Source organism: Sturnira hondurensis, unplaced genomic scaffold, assembly GCF_014824575.4.
Source record: "Sturnira hondurensis isolate 20B ecotype Veracruz unplaced genomic scaffold, ASM1482457v3 Scaffold0007406, whole genome shotgun sequence".
In the NCBI taxonomy this organism is placed as follows: domain Eukaryota; kingdom Metazoa; phylum Chordata; class Mammalia; order Chiroptera; family Phyllostomidae; genus Sturnira; species Sturnira hondurensis.
The window spans coordinates 16234838-16245072 of record NW_028080037.1 but is presented as its reverse complement, the minus strand read 5'-3'; the positions used below and the strand labels follow the sequence as shown (position 1 = coordinate 16245072).

The following is a 10235-nucleotide window of genomic DNA, read 5'->3' as shown; positions in this document are numbered from 1 at the left end:
TTGGGTGTGTGGAGGACGGCTAGATTTGAGTCTCCCAGAGGAAGGGACCCAGGAGAAGGCCAGGGGCCTTCTCAGTCCATGCCAGGAGGTAGGACCCAGGAGACCCTGGCCTCACCCCCCTACCCTGCCCCAGTAAGAGGCTACCTGTCCCACCTCCACCATCCTGCCCGTGGCCCAAACCTCAAGGACCAGGGTCGGACTAGCTATGTACCTCTGGGCCCACGGTGCCCCTTCGTGCCTAAGGGACCACAGCAGCTACTGGACCCTGCACAAATCCCTCAACTTCCCAGGAGCCCCTGGACAGTGGGAAGAGTTGGTGCCACATACAGGCCAGTGGGGGCATGGGCAGGGTACAGGCGGGGCTGGGAGCCGTCCTCAGAGCCATCATCAGACCCTCCACAGCTGGGCCATGGCTCCATGCAAGGGCAGGTGGGGTGAAGTGGGGTGGGGTGAGGTTGCCGGACCTCCAGGTCCCGAAATGCACGCAGTGGTGGTGGCCCAGGGTGCAGCGGAAGGAGAGGCCTGCAGGCGGTGGTGGGTGTGGAGGGGGCCCCGTGCACCGCGTTCCCCAGAGACGGTGCCCAGGCGGTGCCTATTTCATGCCGCTGCGCAGCACCTGGTTGGCCGCGATGAGCATGACACTGATGATGAAGGCGATGGCGAAGGCGCAGATCAGACTCTTGCGCACGCATGTCTGGCGGATCTGCTGGTTGGAGCAGGCTGTGGCCGCCCGCCAGGGAGCACCAGAGAGAGACAGAAGGGGACAGTGGAGCGATGGAGTCAGGAGCTGCCTGCACTCCTGCACATGGGTTTGTCCCATGGGGCGACAAGGACATGATGAGCCTTGGGGGCAGGTGAGGAAGACTGAGTGCCCCCCCACCCCCGTGCATACCCCTGGTTCCTCCCCTGCTCAAGCAGTTGGCCCACCCGGAGGGTGGTCCCAGGGGCTGGTCACTCACTCTCCACGTCCACGGGGCACTCCTCAGCTGTGCCCAGGTGGCTCTCCTCCTCCGTCATGATAATGTTCTCGATGTCCTTCATGGACAGGTGCTCACAGAAGGTGTCATGGAGAAGCCGCTTCAGCTCATCCACAGTCAGCTTCTGCATGTCACACTTGGGTGGGAGGGAACACAGTGTTCTGGCCACCACCACCCCCACAGTCCCCATCCAGCGCCTGCAGCCATCTGAGCCGGGACAGGCCTGCAGATGCCTCGGGGCCGGAAACCACCCGCTCCACTTGCCCGGCTTCGCCCAGGAGCCCGAGGCCCTCTGGGGGACAAGACGCCCAGCGTACAGAAGACTGAGTGGCCGTGCCCCCTTCACAGAGTAGGCCTGGCTACTCACTGGTCCCAGTACGGCCCCCACAGGGTGCACAGCCCTGGGTCCCCACCCGCCCTGGCATACCTTCCAGAAGACAGTGTCAAAATCAGTGCCATGGAACCTCTCTGGGATCCCTGAGGTGGAGAGCTTGGGTCCCAGGAGAGTCACAAACTCCTCAAAGTCCACTTGGCCATCACCTAGAGTAGGCACAGGTCCAGTCAGCGGGGTCAGCCTGCCGCTGTCTGACCTCCGGCAGGTCCCCTCCTTTTCTAAGCCTTGTCACTTTCAGGGGCACCTAAATGTTAGGCTCGAGTGTGACGAGGCTCCACTGACGAGGTGGCGGGTGGAGTGTGGCAGGTGCACCCTGAGCACATGGGAGAGCCTCGAATTCCTCTCAGAGCCCCCCATGGCTCCCAGGGTCCTGCTGCTGCCCCAGGGTGGGTGCGGGGCCCACATTCCCCCACCACACAGGACACAAAGCTCAGGAGAGGGGACAACCTGCTTTCTGAGTAAAGAGGAGGCAGGGAACAGGGGTATGAGAGAGGGGTACTGGGCATTACTGGTCCTCATGACTTACTTCGTAATAAAATGCCAGTTGGCAAATACAACTAAATCACTTTGTATTTTGAATGGTCAGACCTGGGGCATTTAGTATACATCCTTCTCTCTGCTTTCTGTACTTCAAATTTTTCTCAGGATACAGACCAGGACTGTGACTGAGACTCAGGTAGTGACGGGCTGTCGCACTGGCCTCAACTCTCCAGCTTCTCCAGGCTGGGAAACGGGGCCAGACCTGACTGTAAGTCGATGGGCTTGGGAGTGGCTGGTGGGGGGGGAGTGACAGTTCCCAGGGGTTCAGGCCCCAGCCCCCCAGGCGATGAGTGAGGAGACGGGCAGCACTCACCATCCATGTCCAGTCGCTGGATGATGACTTCCAGCTCTACTTCGTTGGGCATGTAGCCCAGGGAGCGCATGGCTGTGCCCAGCTCCTGCTTGGAGATGAAGCCATTGCCATCGCGGTCAAAGACTTTAAAGGCCTCTCGGATTTCTGTTGGGGGAGCAGAGCAGGCTGAGACTTCACTGTTGTTCCCTGACACCCTGCTTCCCAGACTGCCAGGATCCCCAAACCTGCAGCCTGAGCCCAGCACTGAGAATCCACCAGAGCCTGCGGGTCTGGTCCAAGCATTGGCAGGTGGCCCAGAAGTCCGCAATAGCGCTGCTTCCAGGAGCTCGGGGCAGAGCGAGCAGCAGAGGCGTGCCAGGCCCTCAGCAGGGATGCCGCCTTCCCCAGGGTCTCCGTCTCGGTGCGCCAGGCTCCCACAGCCTCTCAGGCATACTCACAACGACCCCGTGTGGCAGGAGCCATGGATCCCACTGTGCAGGGGAAGAAGCCAGGCTGTGCCTGCCCGCCACCCTACACTCCCATCCTCACTCTCCCTCATCCCCATCCTGCACTCCTCCCCACCCCTCCAGCTCAGCGGCTCAGGCTCAGCTCCTCAACGCTGGCCAACACTCTTCTGACAACCATGAGAGGCAGCCCAGCAGGGCTGGCAGCTCAGTGCAGACTGCCTTGGGAGCCCAAGGTTTGCAGGGAAAGGGAGGCCAGATGGAAGGGTCCCAGCCAGCCTAGGTCGGCTCAGATGTAGGGGTCACTCCCTCCACTCTGGTATAGAGTGGGAGACAGGCTTGAAGACCTGGATGACTCGGATGGGGCAATGCAGTGAGCTGGGAACCTGGGAAGGAGCAACCCAATGAGTGACCTTGGGCGAGCCTCAGACTTACCCAAAGTAAAATGGTGGTAATGAAATCAGGGCAGCAAGGTTTTACCAAGGACACCCAGGAACCTCTTCCAGCTCTACCCCTGTTTTTCTGCCTGCTGTCCCTTCATTGTTACTCAACCTGAGAAGGGCCCAAAGGAGCATTTTCCTCAGGGGCAGAGCCGATCTCAATCCACTCGCGTCTTCTCTGCTCTAGCCCCCCCTCCCCGAGTCTCCTTGCTCATTTGCCTGCCAGTCTCCTGGCCTTTGCCTACGCTGTTTCCCTGGGTGGGACTTCAGCAGGCAGAGGCGACCTTAAGGGTGTGTGTGTGTGTGTGTGTGTGTGTGTGTGCGCGCGCACGCGCACACAGGCACATCTGGAGTATAGACGGATGAGATACCTTCACACTGCAGAGTTGGAAAATGAGGCCCAGGGAGTCTAGGTGGACAGCCCAGGGTGAGTGTGGGGTCCAGGCCATTTCTAGTGAGGGCAGGAGTTAGGCTGGCCTGAGCCTGGCCTTAAGGGTCTGTGAGTCCCTGAAATTGATTGTGTAATTCTGTATCTTGGGATCATTCCCTGATCCTGCTGGTCCCACGATAGCCCAGAGAATGTGGCCAAGTGCTCCAGGCTACCCAGCAGGGGGACGTGGACAGAGGCCTCAGACTTCATCAGGTTCTTCCCACCTGGTATCTGCACCCAAGGCCTAGCGGTTAGACTAGCTGCCGTGCAGGCCAGGCAGAAACAGGGAGCCGTGGATCCTCTGACTCTGAACCTTGTCCTTACCCATCTCAGGCAGAACCTGCCCGTCTGCAGGACAGGAATTGGGATGGGAGATTGGTGCAAGGCCCAGGGGTTTCTGTGAAGCCCAGACTCTGGGAACTTTGGGCCAACTTCCACCTAGAGGTTTCCTGAGCCACCTGGGAAGGAGTGGTGAGCTTCCCATCCCCAGAGGTATGTGAGCAGAGGCCTCACAGTTATGGAGGCTGCTGAGTGACTTCCAGTCACCTGGAGTCTCTGTTAGAGATGAGTGCCCTTGTTGTGCAACGAGGCACACACTCTGTCCCTACCCCGCCCCCCCCCGCCCCCCCACACACACAGGTCTCTGGCTGGCACAGCTGCCTTCCTGACCCAGCCACAGGTTCCACCCATCTCGGGTGTCCTGAACTCCAGCCCCAGGGCCCCTTCCAGTTCTGTGGGCACCGGGGCTGCTCCAGCTCCAGGCCTTCAAACAGGCAGCTCCTTTCGCCTGGAATGCTCTTCCCCTGCCATAGTGCATGCTGATGCATCCCTGGCTCCCGGCATGGACGCATCGCCCCCCTGGTGCCCTCTCTGCCTCGTGGCTGACTCTGGCCCTCCTCTGAGCTCCCTCAGATCCCGTTCTTCTCCCACCCTTGCACTGACCACATTGTATTGTGAACTACAAGTGCCACGAGAGCAGGGACAGAATATGTTCACCGCTGTGTCCCCATTACCTGGAACAGCACCAGTCATTCAAGCATGAACATTTGTTGTGTGAGTGGTTAATGGGTTTGGGGAACCCACTCCTCTGAAGTGCACAGAGAGGCGCTGAGCAGTTTTTGCAGCTCTTCATGTGAGGTTGTCATTCAGAGATCTCAGGGTGAGAGGGCAAAACCTTGAGTCCCCGGCAGGGCTGCAGAGGGCGCTCAACCTCTCCCCCGCAATGAGCTGGGGTCTGGGCTGTCCCTCCCACCCTGGTAGGGGCCAGGTCTGGCTCCCAGAGCCCAGGGCTGCTTCAGGTGGAGGCCCTGACCCCTTCCGGAAGCCCCGAGGAAATGCCCTGGGTTGGGAGGAGACGTACTCAGGTGAATCTGGGGTATGTGGCAGGTGATGGGCCTGGGGTCTTCCCATGGGTCCTACAGCCATTTCTCAGGTAGGACTAACCTCCTAAGACCACTAGATAAATCCCAAAACTACCACCTCCACCTCTGTTCATCCCTTCTGCCATCCCTCCCTAGCACACCCAGCTCACACCGCCGGTTTACCTCTCTACCTTTGCCAATGCCAAGGGCTCTGCCCCAGCCCCAGCTGACACCCAGGCCAAGTTCAGGGACCACCTTCTCAGCCAGAGAGTCAGCTCTCAGTCACAGAGACTCAGGTTCAAACTCCAGTCTTCCTACATGCTGGCTGGGTGACCTTGGCTGGTGTTTGCTCACCTGTACGATGGGGCTGCAGGGATGACTAAATATGAAAACCAAGCATGTAAGTGCTTGATGGTGCCGGGCTTGGCTCAGAACGGCCTCTGCAAATCAGAATGTCAGACAGCAGTGCCGGAAGGAGCAAGGGCACTGCGTGAGTTCTGGACACCAGAGCAGCCTTTCTCCTGGCTGGTGCCAGGACTTGAGGGCCTGGGCTTGAAGTCTAGCTCTGTGGCTCAGCAGCTGAATGACCTGGGCAAGGCAGTTCCTTCTCTGAGGCTCAAGTGCTTCATCTGTGAAATGGGAGTGTGACTGACTCTTACTCCATTGCAGAGGCCTGGACCTGCTGGGGACTCCCTGAGTGCAGGGACGGGGAAGGCTGTCACGACTTCCCTGGTGCTGCTGTTGCCATCAGCACGTCCCAGCTGGGTGCATTTCCCCGAAAGCCTCACTCTGTTCCTGCAGCATGAGGCAGGGGAAGCCTGCCGTGCTCCATCTTGGCATGGGGACTCTTGGCCCTGGAAAGGGCTGGCAGGGCCTCTGGGTTTCCAGGCCCACACTGTCCCCCACCTACTGCCTCCTGCCTGACACCTCTAATCCCCTCCCCTGGGCCGTGAAGCTGTCAGGGCCTGAGTCCCCAACAGGCTCCAAGGGACACCAGCACTCTGTCAGAGAGTTGGAATCCAGAGAGGGGTGCGTGGGCTGGAGGTCACTGCGGGGCTGGGACAGTGTCCTCTGCAGTGACTGGCGCTCTCCGAGACGTTGGCCCTGCGCCCCATCACTTCAGCCTCCCTGAATTCTGGCCCATGCAGAGGCAGCTGCTGGGCTTGCAGAAAAGAGGGGCATGAATGGGGCTCCCCTGACCCCACTTGCCAAGTGCCAAATGCCCCTATCTGGCCATTCTCAATGCAAGCTCCACTGTCCCACTGAGCAGGCCAAGTGCCAGCCTCAGAACCCTGCCCTGGTGGCCGCCTGTCTGTTTCCTCCCTCTTCTGGCCAGAGAGGAGGGGACTGCAGCTTGCAGGTGCCCCATTTCCACCCCCAGGTGCTCACGTCCCATGATGCCACTGGGGCCAGGCTCAGTGCTCCTGCAGGTCTGGGGCTCTCTGCGGTGTGTGAATGTTGGGGAGGAGGTACAAGGAGAATCTGGGGGAGCTTCCCACAGGGGGCAGGTGGTCCTAGGCCAGCTCTTCCCAGCCACATCTATCCTGCAGACTGCCGCCCATGGCGCCCCAGGTGCAGGGTCCCAGCTGCCTGCCAGACCTTCAAGGCCCCTTCCACCCAAATTGGAGCCCCTCCCGAAGCCTGCCTTTCTGGTCAGGCCCCCTGCATGCCCTGCAGTCCTGCCTCCTGAGCTTTCACTGATCCCTCTGCACTCCAGACTCCAATCCCTCCAGGGCCTCCTCCTCGGCCTCCCCTGCTGCCGCGTCTGTCCAGTCCCCACTGCCTGTCAGGCCCCGCACTGAGCGCTTCCATCACATCCACCGTCACCAACTGCCCTGAAGAGGGGCAATGCCAACCCCCTTTTACAGATGGAGAAACTGAGGCAAGAGAGGCAAGTAATTGCCTGAGGTCCCTCCCGAGAGGCAGGGGTGCAAAGACTCGGACCCAGTGTTGCCTGGAAAGCCCTGATCTTAACCCTGAGCTCTCCACCTCCCTTTCCCGTCCTCCTCCTCCTTAGACTAACCGCCCCCTGGATTTCTGCAGCAGACACGTACTGTCTGCAGCATTTCATCCCAAGCTGCCAGGCTCCCTCTTTCCGACACATGTGGCTCCCCCACTGATGAGTATCCTCCCAGGAAAGGGCCTGGGTGTTACCCAGTCTGCCCTGGGGCATAAGCACTAATGGGGTACTGGGGAGGCAGTGAAGTGGGTGGAGGGGGAATCTGTGCCAGAAGTGGTCACCCTGTCCACACAGCCCTGGCATCCAGGGGTCACTGGGACCTATAGACACTTGGTCTCCTAGAAGGGGGGCTTTTGAAATGACTTCAGCCAAGAAAGGGGCCAGTCATGAGGGACTTCTTGCCCTCCTCTGTGGATGTCTGTGGATCAGGAGATGGGGGCGGGGGCCACCTAGGCATCGGCTTGCTCCACAGCCCCTACCTGCTCACACCAAGGAGGGCCTTGCCCCCTGGGCCAGGCCCCTCTGCTCCCCAGGGCCCAGGAGAAGAGAACGGCATGGAGCAGGGAGCGTGTTTGGTGTGGCTGGCGGCTGACACGCCTGGGCCCCTGCCAGTATAGCCACCAGGCAGCCCAACGGGCGGCGGCGGCTGCGGCCTTCCGGCCCCTGCACTGCCTGCCCTGTGCCCCACTCACCCCTGTGTCTTAGACTCCTCTTAGCTTCTCTCCTTCAGGCCTGGGAGATTGGGAGAAGTGGGACCCAGTGAGATCTGCAGCAGGGCTGCCAGTGTCACGGCAGGGGCTGGGGGGAAGGGGTGCTGAGAGCAAGGGGAGGGACTGAGGTGGAAGCTGCCTGGGATGTGAGGGGACAGTGTTAACCCCTGCCTCAGTGGTCAGGAGGAGGGAGCAGATGAGAGCCCGCAATAGGGGGCACTGGCAGGAGGTTTCAGGTGGCCCAGAGCAGGAGGAGACATTAGGGAAGAGACAGCCCATGCCCCATCCCCTGCCCTCTCACCCCTCATCATACTGCCTCTTTGTCCCAGGCCCTGGACAAGGCTCTGGTTCATGGACTTTGGCCCAGACAGGGGAGGGATTTGGGTTGGGGGGTTCAAGACCAAAGACTCAAGAGCAGCACCTGTCCTGCCCACATCAGACCCCGGAACCCATTTCCGTGGCTCTCTTGGCCTCCAGGAGCTTTAGGGGGGCACTTGGTGAGGAGCAGGTGGCCCATAGCATGTGGTGCAGTTGGGGGATGGGATCCGCCTGTTCCCCCTTGATCTTTCCCTTACGCTGGGGCTGACTTGCCCAAGACCTGCCCGCTCCAGGCCTTGGGGATAAGGGAGGTCCTCTCTCCGTGCGATCCAACGTGCTCCCACCATCCCCATCCGCACTGGTGTCTCCGCTGCAACCCTCCCCCAGACTCTGTTGAGCCCCAGATCGCAGACGCCCCGGACCCAAATAACTCCAAACCAGGCCCTGCCTCTGGGTAATCTCAGCCCCTCCCCCAACACCAGACAGGAAGACCAGGGGCCAAGAATCCCACCAACCTGGAGCCCCTCCCCGCCCCCCGACTTGACTCCTTATGGAACTCCAGGAGGTCTGGGGTCAGGGGAAGCCTGAGCGCCCCCATCCCAGTAGGGAAAGAGCTCCCAGGCCCCGGGGGTCTCACTGCTGCCCAGAAGCCTCGGTCAGCGGACCGCAGCCCCTGCCCTCTGCTCCCAGCTCACCTAGACCGCTGCCCGAAGTCCCCATTCATGTCCAGAGGCAGAGGGACTGGGGGTGCCCCTCTGCCTTCCCTTTTCCAGGCTTGGTTATCACGACCAAGCCGCCGAATCTGGCCACTTGTTGTCGCCACCACCTCCCCGGCCGCCTTCCTGAGCTCCGGGCTGGGGGTCGCCGCAGGGCTGTGCGGAAGAAGCTAAGGCCGCAGGAGGGGCTGGGGGGCAGCCCTGCAGTCGGCAAGCAGGGCAGTTGCCCTCTCCCCTTCTCCAGCTGCCCGAGCAGATTGGATTTTAAAAGCTACACGAGTGGAATACCAATGCGAGCGCAGAGCCGCGGGCTGGCGCCGCGGAGGGGATCAGGACGCGGGTGCTCCGGCTGGGCCGGTGCCGGGTCGCAGCTAGGACCCCTACCCCAACCTGTCGCGTTGCCGCACCGTCACCGCGGACTGCACGGCCCCGTGACCCCGCTGCGGGACCCAGCAAGTTTCCGCAGCGCTGGGGACCACGCGGGCAGAAGCTGGGCCGCCCCTTCGCCTTGGCGACCCTCGCCGCGGCGCTCAGGGGTGCGAGCTGGTCCGGCCTCTATGCGCAGCTGCTCGCTGGAGCGCCCACCTGGCAACAGGCACCTGCGGACAGCCCCGCGCCCCCCTGCGCCCCTAGCCCGCGCTTCACCTGGGCGCACAGGTAGGAGGGCCAGCCGGCAGGGGTCCCGGTGGGGTACTTACCCTCCAGCTCATCTTCGGGGATGTCCACCGGGCGCTGCTCCGACAGCAGGTTGGGCACGGTGTAGATGCCCCGGTACATCAACGCCGCCGTCACCGGGTGGAACGGCATTTTGGAGGCTCCGCGCCCGCCCGCCCGCCGCAAACTTTGAGGTCGGGGCTCATGGGCCGGCGGCGGCCCGGGGGGCGGCTGGAGCGGGCAGGGCGCGCAGCTGTGAAGGGCGGCCCGGCGGCGACAGCAGCGACGAGGCGAGGTGCCACCCGTCCGGGGGCCTAGCGCCCCCGCGCCCCAAGCCGCCGGTCCATGCCGCCCCCCCCTCCTAGGGCTCCGGGCCGGGGCCCCTCAGGGATGGTGGGGGCGGCGCCGCTCCGGCCTCTCTGCTCCGGCCGCCCAGCGCTGCGTCCGCCGCGCCCGCTCCTCGGTGCCCAGCGCGCTGCGCGCTGCTCGCCACCCGCTCGTCCGCTGGCCCGCGCGGCCGCCCAGCCTGCCGCTCTGGCTCTCGCTGCCTCCCCGGCTTGCTCGTTCGCTTGTTCTGTGCCGGGCTGGCTGCGCTCCCGCCTCCCCCGCCCGCCGCCTGTCCGCCCGCCCCCTCCGCGCTGCCCGCCCCTTCCCGCCGCCGGCCCCTGAGGGGCCGCCCCAAACCCGCTGGGGGTTCCTGCTCCCCGTACCCCGGTTGCCCCTTTCTCCCCGGGGAGGATCGCTCGCCCCCCACAGCAGCCACCAGGACCAAGATGGGGTGAGGCCCTTTCTCCCTGTCCCTTGGCCCGCCCCCCACAGCCTTCGAACTGAGAGCAGGGACCCGAGGACCAGAGACCTAACAGCGAGGTTAGGTCGGTCTCAGGCATTTGGGTCCTCGAGGAGAGTCACATGGTGTTGGTGCCAGGAGAGGCTCTAAGGTGGGGAAACTGAGGCCGAGAGAGAAGGGCATTTACCAAGG

The 10235-nt window shown here is 62.5% G+C and overlaps 1 protein-coding gene across 1 annotated transcript; it reads right to left on the bottom strand.

Moving 5' to 3' along the window:
• Positions 1-377: 377 nt before the first annotated feature.
• CABP7 (calcium binding protein 7) lies at positions 378-9446 on the bottom strand. Its single transcript, XM_037052464.1, has 5 exons — positions 9301-9446; positions 2225-2368; positions 1405-1517; positions 960-1113; positions 378-720 (listed from the first exon to the last, which is right to left on the bottom strand). Exons 1-5 carry the CDS (start codon positions 9407-9409, stop codon positions 593-595), a joined length of 648 nt encoding a protein of 215 aa, XP_036908359.1. The 5' UTR covers positions 9410-9446; the 3' UTR covers positions 378-592.
• Positions 9447-10235: the final 789 nt, after the last annotated feature.